This window comes from Aquarana catesbeiana, linkage group LG03 (assembly GCF_042186555.1).
Source record: "Aquarana catesbeiana isolate 2022-GZ linkage group LG03, ASM4218655v1, whole genome shotgun sequence".
In the NCBI taxonomy this organism is placed as follows: Eukaryota; Metazoa; Chordata; class Amphibia; order Anura; family Ranidae; genus Aquarana; species Aquarana catesbeiana.
Window position 1 is genome coordinate 622,571,408 of NC_133326.1, and position 19,720 is coordinate 622,591,127.

Below are 19,720 nucleotides of genomic sequence, written 5' to 3' on the forward strand. Positions count from 1 at the left end.
ATTGGATTTAGGTCTAGGCTTTGACTGGACCATTCTAACACATGAATATGCATTGATCTAAACAAGTCTATTGTAGCTCTGGCTGTATGTTTAGGGTCGTTGTCCTGCTGGAAGGTGAACCTCCACCCCAGTCTCAACTCTTTTGCAGACTCTAACAGGTTTTCTTGCCCTGTATTTGGCTCCATCCATCTTCCCATCAACTCTGACCAGCTTCCCTGTCCCTGCTGAAGAAAAGCATCCCCACAACATAATGCTGCCAACACCATGCTTTACGGTGGGGATGGTGTGTTTAGGGTGATGTGCAGTGTTAGTTTTCCGCCACATATAGCGTTTTGCTTTAAGGCTAAAAAGTTCAATTTTGTTCTTATCTGACTAGAGCACCTTCTTCCAAATGTTTGCTGTGTCCTCCACATGGCTTCTTGCAAACTGCAAATAGGACTTCTTATGTCTTTCTTCCAATAATGGCTTTCTTCTTGCCACTCTTCCATGAAGGCCAGATTGGTGGAGTCATGAGTTGTCCTGTGGACAGATTTTCCCACCTGAGCTGTGAATCTCTACAGCTCCTCCAGAGTTACCATCAGCCTCTTGGTTGCTTCTCTGATTAATGCTCGCTTGGCCCAACTTGTCACTTTACAGCCATGTCTTGGACAGCCATGTCTTGGTAGGTTTGCAGTTGTGCCATACTCTTTCTGTTTTCGTATGATGGACTGAACAGTGCTCCATGAGATATTCAAAGCTTGGGATATTTTTTTATAACCTAACCCTGCTTTAGACTTCTCCACAACTTTATCCCTGACCTGTCTGGTGTGTTCCTTGGCCTTCATGATGCTGTTTGTTCATTAAGGTTCTCTAACACCTCTGAGAGCTTCACAGAACAGCTATATTTATACTGAAATTAAATTGCACACAGGTAGACTCTATTTGCACTTTTCAGACACTTATTTGTAAAAAAAATTGAAAACCATTTATCATTTTCCTTCCACTTAATTTACGTTTTTGGTTGTAACATGACAAAATGTGGAAAATTTCAAGGGGTGTGAATACTTTTTCAAGGCACTGTACAAGGGCTTTTTACTGACCAACTGGCAGGTTCATATAGATAATGTCCAACTTCAAAAACTCACTAATTTGTTTATTACAGCCAAATCAAATTAGGCTCCATTCACAATTCTCACACACCTCAGGTAACAGGGGGGGTCTATACATGACTCCATTTATACACATGGTTTGGTTTGGTTGATTTTTGAGCACTCCTAATTGGAGTGTATCACAACTTCTTATTTTTGTTCAGCACTAATTTGGTTTTTGGGTGCACTCATACACATAATTTTTTCACACTTACGGTAGTCCCCTTTCAGAAACACATAGATGGTTCACCTATCACACATATACACATCCACACACATATACACATCCTGTTTATTTATTCGCTCACTCATTATAATTTTTTTCCACACATTTTTTGCAGAATGCCATGCACGATCAGTGCACACACTATACCAAAGGACTGGTGTTGTGGCGACCTAGCCTGGCCTCTGGCTGTTCGCTTTGACTTTTTCGGGGGTTTCCCATCTCAACCCCGGGGCAGACATTTTATCGGAGGCCCCCCAATTTCCCATGTACAAGCTGGGCTGGGCTTGCGATCTTATTTGTAAGTAACTGATACGTTGCTATTCCTTGAGATTTTTCCCCTAGTGGGCATTACATACTAATAGTCTATTATCTTCCCATTTTTTGTAGTACAATCTTGCATCATACTCCCGATGAGTGGCTGAAAGCCATGAAAGGTGTAGAGTTAAAAACTAAAGGTGCCAAGACTAGCCTGGTTCTAAATATGCATTTCATTATATATTTTTGTCTGTATATTCGATGTATGAGTAACTTATGAAATTATTTTAATAATTATGCCTATATGATAATCTGTATTACTTGTTTTGCATTATATATCTCAATCATGTTCATTGATTATTTGTAATATGTGTTATGAGCATTATATTTTATGTGTAAGTCTTTTTGTCTACAACTATATTATTGTTGACCAATACAAAGGTTTTTTCAAGATTATGGTATGCTTAATATAATTGTGATAATAAATTTTAAAATTTTTCATATATGTATCATCATTTGCAACGACATGCCTCTAAAGTCCCATTACCATTTCCTGTTTTCTGTATTAATACATTAGGGATTGAGGCCTGTCATTACTGGTTGTGTCAGGTCACATTTTTTCTTATTAGGAGTTCCCTTCACTGGAACTAAGGGGCCAAGCCCAAACCCTGAAAAACAACCCCACACCATATTCCCCCCTCCACCAAATGATTTGGACCAGTGCACAAAACAAGGTCCATAAAGAGATGGATGAGCAAGTTTGGGGTGGAGGAACTTGACTGCACAAAGTCCTGACTTCAACCTGATAGAACACCTTTAGGATGAAATAGAGTGGAGACTGCGAGCCAGACCTTCTTGTCCAATATCAGTGCCTGACCTCACAAATACGCTTCTGGAAGAATGGTCAAACATTCCCATAGACACACTCCTAAACCTTGTGCACAGTCTTCCCAGAAGAGTTGAAGCTGTTATAGCTGCAAAGGGTGGACCAACTGAATGTTGAACCCTTATGGACTAAGACTGGGATGGCATTAAAGTTCATGCGCGAGTAAAGGCAGGCGCCCCAATACTTTTGACAATAGAGTGTATATGGAAGATTAAGGTAAACCAAGTGGACTTTTTGGGGGAAAGTATTAGCAGTTCACATATTATATCAATTTATTTCCTGAAATAATTTTCAAACTACAAACAATTTTTATTTATTTTTTTATTAGACATTTGTTACCATTTTCTATTTTTCTCAAGAAAAATGTCATCTATAATGTGAGAGATACTTGTGACTTACATTAATAATAGCATCCGTCTGGATGTACTCCATATCAGAATCTTTCAAGCCCAGTTCCTTCCCTCCTCGATGGGTGGTACTTATAATCCCGGTAGTCACTGTGTTTTGTAGAGAGAAAGGGCTTCCTAAAGCAACCACAAATTCTCCAGGTCTCAGGTCCGATGATCTACCTAACATGAGGACTGGGAGAGGTGACTGTAAGAAAAGATTTATTAATGTCATATTTTTAAGCAAGAATGGCTGTGTAAACTCTACACACATGTACTGTATATAATGAGAATGAGGCTTGTCTGTGAGATGCACTTAACTTTGTTATTCTCACCAAAATTTCAAACTTCGCCATCCAAATGACAGAGTTCTTACTTTTCTTTTGTCAAGACTTACAACTTTTACATGTTCTGGCATTGGTACTCCAGAGACAGTGCATAACTCCCCTGTCTCTACACTAATGCTTGGAGTTTCTATCCACTCTTGGGGAAGGATCCTCTATCTTTGTGAAGACTAGATGCAACCACCTTTAACAGTTTGCTTACTTCATTCTTCCCAGGCAGCTGCAGTTTGACCTAGACCCACATCTCTTTCTTACTTCCCTTTCCTCTCACTTAGTCCCCCCTTCACTCTTTCTCACAGGTTCTTTTATGATAACTTAATGACAGTAGGCTCAAACACAGACACTGCATGGAACACGACCTCAAAATTGACTTATCAGCTGTTCATTTATTCATAGAGGAGCAATGTCAGATTACAGAATGGTCCAGGAAGCACTGTGTACTTCATGTTATTTTTCAGTGCCCGGGAGGGCCACTTGGTAGAAAACTAAGGTCACTTGTCAACGCACTTCTGGAAAACTGATTGGCTAGAAGTCTGCTGCATGCAACAGAATCTTCTAAGACACATCCACCAATCAAATACAGAACTAAGGAAGTGTTGAGAACAATTTAGAAACACTCTGTTTTTGCAGAACCAAAAGAATATAAACCATTTTAGTACCATATTGTAGCTATATTAAAACAGTGGTTGTCTGTCTACACTCCATTATTACTATCATCTCCATTGAATCTGTAACTTTTCATAATGTGTAACTTTTAGTAACAGTATTCCAGCAGGACAAAACATTACTTAATTCATAATTTTCTAATTTCCCTTCATGTACATAAGGTGATAGGTGGTACAGGGGCTAACTTCTCATGGTATAGTAAGAATCGAGTGTCCTATAGTGTCATTTTTCCTGTCAAGTCAGGACTGTTCAGACAAGGAAGAGTAGAGAAATGGGGTTGCTCACAGGTCGGAGATGTTGAAAGTATTGTGGTCAATGTAGAGCATTGTCTTTTCTCTCCATGACAAGACAGCAATACAGGCCTCCTCTATAAAAAAGTGACCCAGTGTGGCTTTATTTAAACCTGGGGGAGCATTATATACAGTTAGGTCCACATATATTTGGACACAGGCACAGGTATTTACCAAAACATATTTAAGTTATATATAGTTATGTGAGGGTTATGGGCAGAAAGTGCACACTCTCAGGTTTAATGTGAAGGTATATACATCCAAATCAGAGGAAATGTTTAGGAATTACAGCTCTTACCAATAGCCACCCCACCCCCTTTTTTCAAGGGACCAAAAGCAATTGGACAATTGAATCAAAATTAAGCAGGTAAAAGGTCTGGAGTTGATTCAAAGTGTAGTATTTGCATTTGGAATCTATTGCTGTGAACCTACATCATGCGTTCAAAGGAGCTATCCATGCAAGTGAAACAGGCCATTGTAAGGCTTCAAAACGAAACAAATCCATCAGAGAGATAGCAGCAACATTAGGATTGGCCAAAATCAACAGTTTGGCACATTCTGAGGAAAGAAGAACACACTGGTAAGCTCAGCAACATAAAAAGGCCCTGGACATCCAGGGAAGACAACAGTGGTAGATGATATCAGGATCCTCTCTATGGTAAAAAAAAACCCATTCACAACATCCAGGCAAGTGAAGGACACTCTCCAGGTGGTGGGTGTATCATTGTCAAAGTCTACAATCAAGAGAAGACTTCACAAGAGCAAACACAGAGGGTTCACCATAAGGTGCAAACCATTCATAAGCCTGAAGAATAGAAAAGCCAGATTAGACTTTGCCAAAAAACATCTAGAAAAGCCAGACCAGTTTTGGAAAAGCATTCTTTGGAGGGATGAAACTAAGATTAATCTGTACCAGAATAACGGGAAGAAAGAAGTGTGGAGACGGCTTGGAATAGCTCATGATCCATAGCACACAACGTTATCTGTAAAACATGGTGGAGGCAGTGTGATAGCATGGGCATGCATGGCTTTCAGTGGTACTGGGTCATTGGTGTTTATTGATGATGTGACTGAAGACAGAAGCAGCTGGATGAATTCTGCAGTGTTTAGAGATATACTGTCAGCCCAGATTCAGCCAAATGCAGCAAAGCTGATTGGACGGCGCTTCACAGTACAGATGAGCAATGATCCAAAACACACTGCAAAAGCAACCCAGGAGCTTTTGAAGGAAAAGGAGTGGAATATTCTGCAATGGCCAAGTCAATCACCTGATCTCAACCCAATTGAGCATCCATTGCAGTTGCAGTTCCTAAAATTTGTACTTGATAGTTATGTACAACCCCTTGACATAAAGCTTAAACGTCTGCACTTCAAATTCATTTGGATTTTTTCATTTCAATTTTATTCTGGTGGCATACAGAGCCAAAAGTATGGAAATTGTGCTTGTGTCCAAATATATATGGACTGAACTGTATATGGCATTTTTGAAATTTGGAGCTTGGTGTTATATAGTGGAAACGTATTGGTCCTCGGTTCAGGCTCAGTCAAAGCTGAGCCTTAACAGTCATTCTATTTACAGCATATGTAGAGAAAATGGGACCACACTTTTGGAATTGGTCATATCCAACTACTGGAGGGAGCCAGGAGTCCTGTTGTTTCAGTGAAAGGCACATTTTCAGGCTCTCGTGTACCTTTTAGCTGGACTGGTAAAACAATTCAGTTTATCATAGGCACAGCAAAGTTTGGATGAGATAAATATAAAGGCACTCATTGTTGACCTTTTGGGAAAAAATTTCTAGCTGTCATGTTGCTATAGTGACTTCTACGGTTTCTAAGTAACTGACCCAGAGAGAAATCAGAACTCTTGATCTGCTGCATATTCTGGGCCAGTTACTCAAACTATTAAAGCATTTGCATTGGCATGGCAGCCAGGCTGCTAGCCTTTAAAGAAATAGAGGTGAACAATGTCAGCTTCCACCTTTCTCTCAAAAGAGCTTCTTTTTTAAGTCTGCAGGGCAGGCATAGAAAGGGGTATTAGCTTACGTAACGCACATCAGGGTCAATCTTGATGAGAGCAATGTCTAGCTTCTGATCCACATCCTTCACTTTGGCATCATAATGAGCTCCATCTTTCACTTCCACTTTAATCCGTTGCTTATTAGTAAGGACATGAGCGTTGGTCACTATAAGTCCATCTTCGGATACAATAAATCCCGAGCCGCTAGACACAGCCATCTCCTGACCAGTGAATGGAGACCTGACACAGAAAACAATTTTACCTGTTACTTGTCATACAATTCTTTTAGAATGCTCATATGAGCTGTTTAATACCTCATTCATACATGTGTTTACGGGTCATCTATGAATTTCGGTAGGAGACTCAGCGGGGTTAGTGCAAACAGCTGTGGGAAGCCCCATGCAAACCAATGATAAGCTGAGATCACCCACAGCTGTTCCCATGCAATCAGACATGCAGCAATGGATGATTTGATCTGGAGTTGCTGTTTGCAGAAACCCTGCTGAGTCTCGAGCAGAAATTCATGGTTGGCCTCTAAATGCAATTGTGAATAAGGCAAATACTCAGCAGATAGAAATTAGAGGAATTCAGTTCGCTAGACAAAATGGCCGCCAATATTTAGACTCATGAATTTAAGTGCAAAGGTCTCACAGTGGTTTCCCTCTGAAACATCATAAAATGTGTATGTCAAGCAAAAACTGTTTTTCTTCATTTTTAAATAAATTAGGAAAGGGTTACAACTACTGTCAGGTTTTACTGTTATCCGGGGCTTTCCCCCTTTGTCCTGTCCCTCTGTCCCTATGACGGGTGGGCCCGTGGAACTCAGAATCCCTTGGAAAGTAGGGGATGTCCTTGTTTCAGCTCCCCATATACCTCTTATGTCTAAGTCACCCTGTGCTATCCTGGCACAGGGTAAGTGAGAAAATATATCTTGGACTACTTAAAATGGGACAGTAATATTTGTCCACAATATCTCCCAGGATGTATGTAGAGACTATTATTGGTTTGTTTGATTCTGAACTCAACCTGTTAATTGAGTGAGCTGATCACATTAGCCTCCAGGACTGGCTAAGAGACAAACTGTTGATGACTAGGCTGAGGAGGGGGGAGATTGTTGTTTGTATTGTTAATTGTAATTAGCTCCTGCTATTGTGTTTATACTACTGTGTGAAGCTCGGTCCCCACAAGTCTGTGTCCTACAGGTCATGTCTCTGAGTCATCTGGTCTGGGTAAATTTTTTAGTAAATTAGCTCATGTTAATTAGGTTAGCTTTGAGTCATCCTGCTGTATAAATTTGTGTGAGATCTCAAATAAAGAGTTAGTCCTGATGTACTCCAAGACTGGTGTTGTCTAGTTCTTGGGGGTTCCTATAGCCAGATCCATTGGACTCGTGTTCCAGAACTTAGGAAGCGGTATACTGACGGAAGCACTCAAGCGGAGTGTGGGACGTTCCGTGACAGTCCCTTTTTACCAGACAGGAATTAAGGGGAACTCTCCTACTGTAACACAAGCAGAAATAATATGTTATTTCTGCTAACCCCTTGTAAGATTTTTATGGAAATAATATGTTTTCTTTAGTAGAATACTAGAAGGCTAACCCCTTGTAATATTTTTATGGCTCTCAATGTTGAAGATTTTTCCTCACTTCCTGTGTGTTGAAACTGTTGGCAGCAGGATAGGAAATGAGGGAAAATCTCTTTAACAGAGCCCCAATTAGCAGTAAAAACACAACATGAGTTTCAGTCCTTCCCCACTCTATGCAAAACTAGCAAAAAAGGGTTTTGTTTTGATAGTTTTGATAGACACTTTAAATGCCATACTTGACAGCATCTACCAAAAATTGGAAAGTCACTTTTGGGTGGACTGATCCTTCAAATGAGCATGCTCACTTGTTCATATTGATATGAAATATAAAGGTACAGCTCCTGAAAAGAAATGAGATCCTGAAATACACTATATTTCCAAAAGTATTTGGAAATGGTATCCAAGTCTTTGTCCGTAGGGTTCAATATTAAGTTGGCGCACCCTTTGCAGCTATAGCAGCTTCAACTCTTCTGGGAAGGTTGTCCACAAGGTTTAGGATTGTGTCTGTGGGAATGTTTGACTATTCTTCCAGTAGCGCACTTGTGAGGTCAGACACTGATGTGAACGAGAAGGCCTGGCTCACAGTCTCCGCTCGAATTCATCCCAAAGGTGTTCTATGGGGTTGAGTTCAGGTCTCTGTACAGACCAGTCAAGTTCCTCCACCCCAAACTCGCTCATCCATTTGGACGTTGCTTTGTGCACTGGTCCAAACCATTTGGTGGAGGGGGGATTATGGAGTGGGGTTGTTTTTCAGGGGTTGGGCTTGGCCCCTTAGTTCCAGTGAAGGGAACTCTTAAGGCGTCAACATACCAAGGCATTTTGGACAATTTCATGCTCCCAACTTTGTGGCAACAGTTTGGGGGTGGCCCCTTCCTGCTCCAACATGACTGCACACCAGTGCACAAAACAAGGTCCATAAAGACATGGATGAGTGAGTTCTGGTTGGAGTAACTTGACTGGCCTACACAGAGCCCTGTCTTCAACCCGATAGAACACCTTTGGGATGAATTAGAACAGAGACTGCAAGCCAGGCCTAATCATCCACATCAGTGCCTGACCTCACAAATGCGCTTCTGGAAGAATGGTCAAACATTCCCATAGACACAATCCTTAACCTTGTGGACAACCTTCCCAGAAGAGTTGAAGCTATTATAGCTGCAAAGGGTGGGCCAACTCAATATTGGACCCTACGGACTAAGACTGGGATGCCATTAAATTTCATGTGCATGTAAAGGCAAGCATCCCAATACTTATGACAATATAGCATATAGGGCCCTGAAAATATCACTTGGCTAGGTGACAAGCAAAATTAACCAAGTGAATTGCTGTAATTCAGGAACAAAGCAGGTTCCTATCATCAAAATAATAGAATATTACCTTCTGAAGAGTTCCAGATGGACGACAGCCGGCGCGATCTTCTGCACCACATCGGCTATGAAATTAAACTTGTATCTCAGACTGTCGGGGTAGTGGGAACCTTTAAAGACATTTGTAGAGCTGTTAATTTTCTGCATACTCCCTCCAATGGGACACAGTTGTCAAAAGAATTTTTTTATAGTTATAATCCTCCCTTACTCTATCCAAAATGAAAAAAAAAATAGTTTTCCATGTAATTCTACTTTAATATATAAAAAAGGTTGAGTTTTTCACTTAACTTTTGTGGCAGGCCAGGAAGACAATATGTTTTAATTAATAATGTTTTAAAACAAAGGTAAAACCTGTTATGTAACAGAAAATTAGATCACTGCAGTTTAGGAAATGTAATACCAGCAGAACAAGGCTTGTGCTGGTGGCTTTTGGCTTGTGGCTATGATTAAGACATTTCTATAAAGACAATAAACGGGAAACATCTACTGCATTACCAGAGAAAATGTTTTCTTTCAAAAACAATAAAACCAATAAAATGCATATTCACAAATGTGCAGTGTAAAACAACATGTGAGTCAGTGCAAGGTACAAATGCTCCAACAACCTCCCGCGTACTAGCAAGCTTACGCATTTCGGGACCACACCCCCCTTCCTCCGAGCTGTGAATGATTCAGAATTCATTCATGGGGCATTTGACCTACAGTTGGCCTCATTCTGACCTACTTTAAGTAAGATTTGACTCCCACAGACCTGTATGGTAATGCAAAACCTGTTTTTTTTTTTTGAAAATTTCTCTTTAGTGCAAAACTTGTTTAAAGCGAACAAACACCAGCTGACACAGGCTCTTTAAAGAGATTTACTACTTACTGGAAAGGAACTGTACATACTTGCAAACAAATAAAAATGTATTTGTAATCAAGAATGAAGATAACACAAATGGCTTAATATCCAATTTGAAGCCAGTTGTGAAATAATCTAACTTGAGGATACAGTAAAACATACAGTTGTAAAGTCTTACTGTTATATGACATATTTGAGCTTCTGTGCCAGCATAAACTCTTGAGCCCCAAGCAGTAAGCTGCAAAGATGACCTCTGCTATCTGTGTTTAAGCAACAGTCTCCTTGTACCAGTCCAACATGCCCCATCCACCACCCCCCACCAACAATTGGTGGAAAAAGTGAAGGTTTCAGATGGCTGCAGATAGACCACTTAACCCATAAAAGCCAATTAGTGGATGACTTTTCATGGCCACATGTCTACCATCTTACATTTGTGATACCGTGGGGGTTATTTACTGAAACTGGAGAGTGCAAAATCTGGTGCAACTCTGCAAAGAAACCAATCAGCTTCCAGGTTTTATTGCCAAAGCCTAATTGAACAAGCTGAAATTAGAAGCTGATTGGCTGCCATGCACAGCTGCACCAGATTCTGAGTGCACCAGTTTTAGTAAATCACCCCCCATACATCTTCGAAACAATCCTCAAGGGCAGTCACTTCCACATTCTTGTAGCCATATAGAGTGAGGTATTACTTTCTAACATACAGCGTCCTCACTGCCATCAATCTATTGTATATGAACAAGATCAGTTGCACTGGCCATACAACCCATTTGTGTTGAAGTTACTTAAAGCCTAACTCCAGCTTTCTGTCACTTTAAAATAGTTCATTTGGACCAAACTACCTCCAGGTGTAGAGAGTGATGGTGGGGAGTGCCCCGTCCCAGGTTTGCGTGGGATTGGAAGGATGGGGTGGTGGAGAGGAATTTATTTTATGGTGATGCTCTGTCTAAGTATCTGTACCACATTTTGTTGTAGCATAGGTACTGAGCATAGGCAATGTTTTTCCCATCATAGACTGGGAATTCATATAAATTATAAGCTTTTTGACTTGTCTGAATGGAATTTACTAGAATCTTAGTTTGACTATGAATTTCAAAAACTCTTGAATTTCATCTCTCGATTTTGAAATTTATGTTTGATAGGATCATTCTTTGGGCACAACATTGTATAGAAAAGCCATGGTGGCGAACACTGTGCACATCCTACTTTAGACAACAACTGCTGTGATTATTTCAAATTTGCATATCCTACAAAAGTATTTAGAAATAGATTAAAAAGCAAACCCAAAGGAACACTATCCTAAAAAAAAAATGTTACAATGTGCTAAAGGTATCCAAGGAGAAACCTAACAAATCTCAACCTATTGATAAACCAGTTAATGCTTTTTGCGCTCGACATCATGGACAAGTGAGGAATATTTCAAATAGACACTGGCATTTACTTGGTAATGAAAAAACATATTAAAAATTTGTCAAATCAACCTGTGAGATTGTTTTTAGGCATTCAATTTGGTAAAAGATATGCTAACTAAATGTCATTATGCAGATTTAACCAGGGAAGATCAATGTACCAGTAAAGGCACATACCAATGTGTTTTTTGTAATAAATGCACATACAGTAGATATAAAAAGTCCACATACCCCTGTTAAAATGTCAGGTTTCTGTGATGTAAAAAAATGAGACAAAGATAAATCATTTCAGAACTTTTTCCACCTTTAATGTGACCTAAAGTATAAACTGTACAACTCAATTAAAAAACAAACTGAAATCTTTTTTTTTTTTTTTTTGGGGGGGGGGGATACTGGAGTAAAAGTAAAAAACTAAAATAATGTGGATGCATAAGTTTGCACACCCTCCTATAACTGGGGATGTAGCTGTGTTCAGAATTAAGCAATCACATTCAAACTCATGTTAAACAGAAGTCAGTATACAGCTGCCATCATATAAAGTGCCTCTGATTAACCCCAAAGAAGGTTCAACTGTTCTAGTAGGTCTTTCCTGACATTTTCTTAGTCGCATCCTACAGCAAAAGTCATAGTCCGCAGAGAGCTTCCAAAGCATATTTTAACATTATCTCTGGACAAAATCAAGCATGGAAACAAGGATAAATGGGTGAGTCTGCTTTAAATATTAAAAATGAATTAAGTAACAATTTTAGTCTGTGGTGCTTAGATACAGTTTATTTTCACATAAAAAAAACAACAAACAAAGCACCAAATTATACTTAAAAAAATCCTATCTCAAACAAGAAGAAAAAGCAGAAAAACAAAAATTATAGGAACTAGGGGATTTTGCACATCAGCACATCAGAATACAAAGTAATTCCATAGCCAAGAAATAGTATACAGTAGTATTATTGTTGTAGATACAGAAGGAAGCTACTGAGTTGTAGTGTCTACAGTGCAATTAATGTTCTGCACATAGGGCATTGTTTTTTTACCTACAGTGTTTTGTGTCCTTTACTATTTTCCTACCTGTGTATGTTATGCAAAGGGTGGGATTTAACATTAGGAAAAGTGGATTTATTTAATTATTTATTTATTACAGGTACTTATGTATACTTGCCAACAATTTACGCAGCACTTACATTCATACATACACATACTAGAGCCAATTTAGACAGGAGCTAATTAACCTACCAGCATGTCTTTGGAGGGTGGGAGGAAACCAGAGTACCCGGATGAAACCCACGCAGGCAAAGGGAGAACATTCAAACTCCAGGCAGGTAGTGCTGTGGTTCGGATTTGAACCAACGACCCTAGTGCTGCCAGGCAGAAGTGCCTTATGGCAGCAGAGGTGAAGAGGCTGCTTCATTCTGTATAATTATTTTTCCATTATCACCAGCAATAGTCATTCCATATAAAATGATTTACACATTATGAAAATATTCTAAACCAGATTAGGACCAGAAAAACAGATGCTCCTAGAGAGAGGGGAATGACTTGGGCATCAAAAGTTACATATACAGATGTTAAAAAAATTAGATTCAGAAAAGGTCATGCGTCTGTCATGGATCAGTTTCCTGTATAGCAAATAGCCCAGGTTTATAAGGTAATTGTCCAATTGATCAGCATAAAATGTTGTATCCTGCACACAGCTGTGAAATAAACAGACAGTTTCCTATACGGGAATTTGTGCTTTACTTCCAATTCAGATTTATGAAGCAACAAAGCTGCCAGGCAATGCACACAGCCGACCATACATTATGTGGTTCCAGACTTGCCTGCCATTGCAATCCACCTGGGTTCACATTGCTACTGTCCCCCAAATGTATGTGCTTTTCTGCATGCATGTGTCTATAAAGTAGGCAGGGAAGGGGGTAGCCCCATATTTTGCACAGCTTTTAAACTCTTCAATTTGCTTTAGTGTGCCACACCCATTGGCATGGTCTTGGTGCATGATGCCACCATTAAATGGGTGAGATAGGCTAACTATTAGTCTTGTTAAAAATGTTGCTTCCTGACAACAGAGAGGCAATGGAAGCCAACAGGTGACGTCACACATCTGAAATTCAGCCCTGTTGTTGAGTATTCCGTGACACAGGAGAAATGCATAGGTAGGAGAAGGGTGGAGGCAACATCTTTTTTTTATATTCTTTTTTATTAGTCTTTTCTATATAAAAAAAGACAAAAATACATGTACACTAGGTTACAGCAGATCTCCGACATCCAGCATGGAAGTACAGTAAAACCTTGGATTGAGAGTAACTTGGTTTGAGAGCGTTTTGCAAGACAAGCAAAATTTTCTAATAAATTTTGACTTGATATACAAGCAATGTCTTAGTATACAAGTAGCGTCATGTCACAACTGAGTATAAAAGAGAAGAGAGGCGCCTCTTAGTGTAGCAATATGGTTACATTTAATGAAGGTATAACATTTAGCAACTCACATGGCTGATGATTAAAACAGGCACATCAAATTATGCAGGCATCTGGGTAAAGTTGTCCACATAAACCATCCTCTGCACCACCATCTATGTCATCCCTTCCACGTTGCACTCCACAAGTGCTTCAAGCCTTTCTTTCAGATCGCTCTACTGCAGGGTAGTCTTCCCGGTCATGATTGCAGACTGACAATAGTGAGAGCCGGCGGTGCGGAGGACGGTCTATGTGGACAGCTTTACCCCAGATGCTTGCATATGTAGATGTGCCTCTTTTAACCACTTAAGCCCCGGACCATTTGGCTGGCCAAAGACCAGAGCACTTTTTGCGATTCGGCACTGCGTTGCTTTAACTGACAATTGTGAGGTCGTGCGACGTGGTTCCCAAACAAAATTGTTGTCCTTTTTTCCCCACAAATAGAGCTTTCTTTTGGTGGTATTTGATCACCTCTGCGGTTTTTATTTTTTGCACTATAAACAAAAAAATAGCGACAATTTTGAAAAAAATGCATTATTTTTTACTTTTTGCTTTAATAAATATCCCCAAAAAATATATAAAAAAACATGTTTTTTCCTCAGTTTAGGCCGATAGGTATTCTTCTACATATTTTGGGTAAAAAAAATCAAAATAAGTGTTTATTGATTGGTTTGCGCAAAAGTTATAGCGTTTACAAAATAGGGGATAGTTTTATGGCATGTTTATTAATAATTTTATTTTTATTAGTAATGTCGGTGATCATCGATTTTTATCGTGACTGCGACATTATGGCAGACAGATCGGACACTTTTGGTGCGATTTTGGGACCATTCACATTTATACAGCGATCAGTTTGATTAAAAATGCATTGATTACTGTGTAAATGTGACTGGCAGTGAAGGGGTTAACCACTTGGTGGTGCTGTTAGGGTTAAGTGTGTCCTAGGGAGTGATTCTAACTGTGGGGGGGAGGGGCTGTGTGTGACACAACACTGATCACCGCTCCTGATTACAGGGAGCAGTGATCAGTGACAATGTCACTAGGCAGAACGGGGAAATGCTTGTTTACATTGTTTACACCTCTCCATGAGAGACGATCCAGGGTTTCCCCGCGGACATCGAGTCCGACATTTTTTTACCACTACAATTCCTTTATATTGGCTTTTGGGATTTACAAATGCAGCAATTTAGAAATCAGATGAAAGGTTTAGGGCTGGAAAACACTTTTTGATAGCTAAAAAGTGCATTTAATTATGAACTCTAAAGGTCAGAACAAATTGAGGGACAAATGAGGAGGAATGAGGGACAGAGGGACATTTCTCCAAATCAGGGACAGTCCCTCGAAATCAGGGACAGTTGGGAGCTATGTAGTAGTACAAACATGCCATCAACATGCATTGTGTGATGTCAGCATAGAAACACCAACATGGTTTCAACCAATGGAGTAGACCATATAGATATAAAAGTCTTATATTGGCAATAGCAATTGGCGCTCCAAATCCAGAGAAAAGAAAAAAAAACTGAAATATCAGAGCATGGCTTCCATTTTCAAAATATACATAACAGTAGGACTAGAAGGTCGCTGCAACCTAGTTTGTACAACTAGGAGGCAACATCTTTACCAAGACTTATATTTAGCCTATACTTCCACTTTAAAGGGATTCTCAAGGATCGTTGGTTTGTTTATAACATGTTATACTTACCTGCTCTATGCAATGGTTCTGCACAGAGCAGTCCTGGTCCTCCTCTTCTCGAGTCCCTTGCTGGCGATCCTGGACCCTCCCCCCCTGCTTAGTGGCCACCATAGCAAGCTTGCTAGGGGGGCACTTGTGCGGGCTGACTCCCCGAGCTGCCTCTGTGTGTCCCTGCCTCCCCTGCCCCCCTCTCCCTCTCCACTGGGACTGTAGACTGCACCTGCCTACATGCAGGAAAATAAAAAACCTTCTGCCTTTACAACCAATTTAAATATGTTTCTGTGGGCATTTTTTCTTCTTTATATCTTCAAGATGTCCCTCCTAACTATGTGTGCACATCTTGGATTTAAAATCTTTTTATTTTGTTTATTTAACTTGAAAGTCTGCTTCTTCCAAAAGTTTGTGAGCATTGTTGAGGGGCATATTAAAAATAGGGCTTGGTTTTTGTGGGTGTGGTTATAAGTGGGTGTGGTCAGTAGGGTGTCCCCAAAATTAATTTTGAAATTCTGGTCACCTTATTGTACACACCTATGGGGATAGAGAGAAGGAAATCTAAAACAGCAAGGCATTTGGATTTATCACTGTTACATTTAGAGTAAAGCTGGCCATACAAGGATCAAAATTAGGCTGGTTCAGCAGGGGCTGCCTGAATTTCGATCCATGTATGGGCAGGGAGGTTGTACAGAAGTCAATCTACAACTGTCCTGTCAGACTTTGCCCACGCGATGAACGTCTCTGCAGAATACAATAGTTTAGGATTGAATGTGTGGATGGGGGACTCAAGTCTGTTTTTTTTTTTGTTCATCCCACTGGTTGAATAATAAAAAAGAAACTGTATAATCTATTCTAGGGGCTGCTTAAGGCTGAAAAGAATTGACAAAGTTTTGCAATTAGAAATTAAGGTTAGGTTTAGAGGATAGACAAGGGCTTAGGTTAAGATTAGTGTTAATGGTGAGGGTGAATATTTAGGGGTTATTGTTTATTGTCTATCACTACTCCTGTAGGAGTCACTTATGTCCCAGGTCCCCACTGCTGCACAGCCAGTCACATAGCATTTTACTTCATTCACTCCAACTCAGAAAACAGTCCTTGGCTTGTTTTTGTTGTTTTTTTATTAGGGGATGATAACTTGGAAAGGGTTGAGGAATTATGGGATGCCAAACTCAAAAATGTTCAAACACTGAACCAGGGACAACTTCCTCCCTATTTACAAAAGTCCTCTTCTTATTTCCATCTGCACAAATTCGGATTCCAATGTACAGCACCTGCTGCTCAATCCTGTTGGAACTAGCAGGTTATTGCTAGTTCAGCAAAGGCCAATTACAGGCAGGATCTCTCAGTCCCTTGACAAAAGACAATTAGAGTGAACAGCATGACATCTCTCTTTCTGCTTCCCTGTGGCCACTGATCCCAGCTCCACTTGCTTGCAGAAATACTAGCCCACCTGGCTGCCACCAGCCAAGCCTGGCTGATCTTCCTCCCAGTCCCCCCCGACTGACTTTCTGCCCCAGTCCTGCGGACTGGCTCACACACACGGAGACCTCCCAGAACAAGGTTAGATGAAGACTTGGCACTACGTGGTCTTCAAGAAAGCACTGTTACTGGTGACAGTCTTTCCCCTTGTCTTGTCCCTGAACCATGCTGATCTGTTCACTACCTCTCCTTGCTCCTTCCCACTGTTTCTCCGGAATGATTTTTTTCACTGCCTCCTTTGGCCTTCCAGGCCAGCTTTCCTGAGCTCCCAACCCGAGGTAACACCCCTATCCCAGTAAGGGGTCTCTCAAGGGCCACTGACAGCCTCTCCTCAGCACTGCTTCTCCATCTTGCCCCTGACTCCCCCTGCTGGCATTGCTAAGGTCTATTTATGGATATCCCAGTTCCCTGCCAGCCCCAGCTGGGGATTAGCTGAGAGCCCATAAATATTCAAGGCAGCCCTTCTTAACCCCCGCCTTCTAGTTCTAGAAGGTTCCCCAACCTTCCAGATACCAGGGGAAGGCACCAAAGAGCTGCCAGGATGAGTCTTCCAGCCCTGGCTTCTAGTAACCCTGACCCAATTAAGAGACTCAGGTTTATTCCTGGCCAAAAATATGCTTTTACCTCCTCTCAATTCTAGTAGCACACACTAGAGGGTGCTACACTTTAGGTATTTAGTGTTAGTTAATGTGTTAGGATTAGGTTGCCTAGCTGTTATGTCTTGTCTGAAGGTCTAAATATTTTGACAATTTTAAAACAAGCATATCAATAGGAAGTTCTACATGCATGTTATATAACCTAATCCTAACATTTGTCTTCTTTCTTTGCTATTAGGAGGCCAACTATAATGCAAATCTCGCCCTTTCGTAAACTGTAACAAATAAAAAGCAGCACCACTTACATGCTCCTGTCAGATATACCGACCAGTTCAAACAATGGTGATGGGGTCACTGATAAGACAGGGCCATCTTAAGAGCATTATTGGCCCCCGGGCAATACAGTGCACTGGGGCCATGTTTACACAATCACGCACGAGAATAAAAATGCAAATTATCAATAAGGCTATATTTATTGGTACGTCCAACAAAATCAGTGTTTAAACATTAACACAAAGTTTGGACAATATAACACGAGTTTGATGGGCACAGTGGCAGCGTTTGATGGGCACAGTGGCTGCTTTTAATGGGCACAGTGGCAGCTTTTGATGGGCACAGTGGCTGTGTTTGATGGGCACAGTGGCAGCTTTTGATGGGCACAGTGGCAGCCTTTGATGAGCACAGTGGCAGCGTTTGATGGGCACAGTGGCAGCGTTTGATGGGCACAGTGGCTGCGTTTGATGGGCACAGTGGCAGCTTTGATGGACACAGTGGCAGCTTTGATGGGCACAGTGGCAGCTTTTGAGGGGCACAGACAGTGGCTGTGTTTGATGCACAACTTGAACTTACTTAAGTAGACAGTGTTAGACTTACTTGATGCCGCCGGCCCTGGATGGGGCCCTCCAGACAAGGCACAGTGGCCTCGTTTGATGCGCACAGTGGCTGCGTTTGGGCACAGTGGCAGCTTTGATGGGCACAGTGGCAGCTTTGATGGGCACAGTGGCTGTGTTTGATGGGCACAGTGGCAGCTTTGATGGGCACAGTGGCTGTGTTTGATGGGCACAGTGGCAGCTTTGATGGGCACAGTGGCTGTGTTTGAGGGGCACAGTGGCAGCTTATGAGGGGCACAGACAGTGGCTGTGTTTGATGCACAACTTGAACTTACTTAAGTAGACCGTGTTAGACTTACTTGAGGCCGCCGCCCCTGGATGGGGCCCTCCAGACAAGTGGGGCCCCCGGGCAACTGTTCTGCGTGCCCAGTGGAAAAAAAGGCCCTGTAATAAGAGCATGTCAAGCTCATCCATACAGCCACAAATGTTTCATAGGACCGCACACCAATATAGTGCATGCTAAAACAAATGATTGCAAAAGGGCTTCAGCTGACTCTCCAACAATCAGGAAAGCCCCTCTAACATTAACCCATGTAGAGGGGCTTTCCTGATGGGTGGAGAGTCAACTAAAGCCCTTTTGAGATTATTTCTTTTGTGACTCAATATATTGGTGTGCGGTTCTGGAAAATATTTTGACTATCTTGCCTTTGTGTGATAGAGCTGCATTATCCTGGCACTTGACTCAACTATTGACATTTTATATCAGGGTACATAGGGCAAGCCGGGAGGAGCCGGGTGACGTCACTTCTGGTCACGGCCAACACCGGAAGCTTCTGTTGTATGTGAAGCCGATTACTGCAATTTTAAATGTAAGTTTGCTGCTGTTTAAAAAAATACTTTTATTGGATTACTGCACCATGTAGACTTCTTTATATTACATGTGAGCGTTGAATAGAGGGAAGTGAAGGTTCCTAAGGAGATTATCATTACCAGTGGAATACCCAATTCAATTGGGCTGCTCTTGATATCGGAGTCATTCATTAACAAAGGCGCGACTAGACCTGTAGGGTTCTATATCTGAGGTGAAAGGTTGGGGCACATCAGTAGCGCACTACGAATGGTGGAAGCATTTTTTATGAACTGGATTTTTTTGCACTTATTTCACATTCATTTTTGCACAAGCACTTTATTTATATTCCATGAATTTTAAGGACTGAGCGTGTTTATTGGATCATTACTTACTTTATTCATCATTTGCACATATCACTTTGTTAGCTATTAC

At 41.0% G+C, this 19,720-nt stretch overlaps 1 protein-coding gene across 1 annotated transcript in view; it reads right to left on the reverse strand.

Annotated features, from left to right (window-relative positions):
• HTRA4 (HtrA serine peptidase 4) overlaps positions 1 to 19,720 on the reverse strand; it is a 120,852-nt gene that overhangs the window by 62,694 nt on the left and 38,438 nt on the right. Inside the window, exons 2-4 of the mRNA XM_073622351.1 lie at positions 9,159 to 9,258; positions 6,233 to 6,437; positions 2,894 to 3,088 (exon numbers count right to left, since the gene is read on the reverse strand). Coding sequence (XP_073478452.1) covers positions 2,894 to 3,088; positions 6,233 to 6,437; positions 9,159 to 9,258 — 500 coding nt within the window. The remainder of the gene's footprint in view (positions 1 to 2,893; positions 3,089 to 6,232; positions 6,438 to 9,158; positions 9,259 to 19,720) is intronic.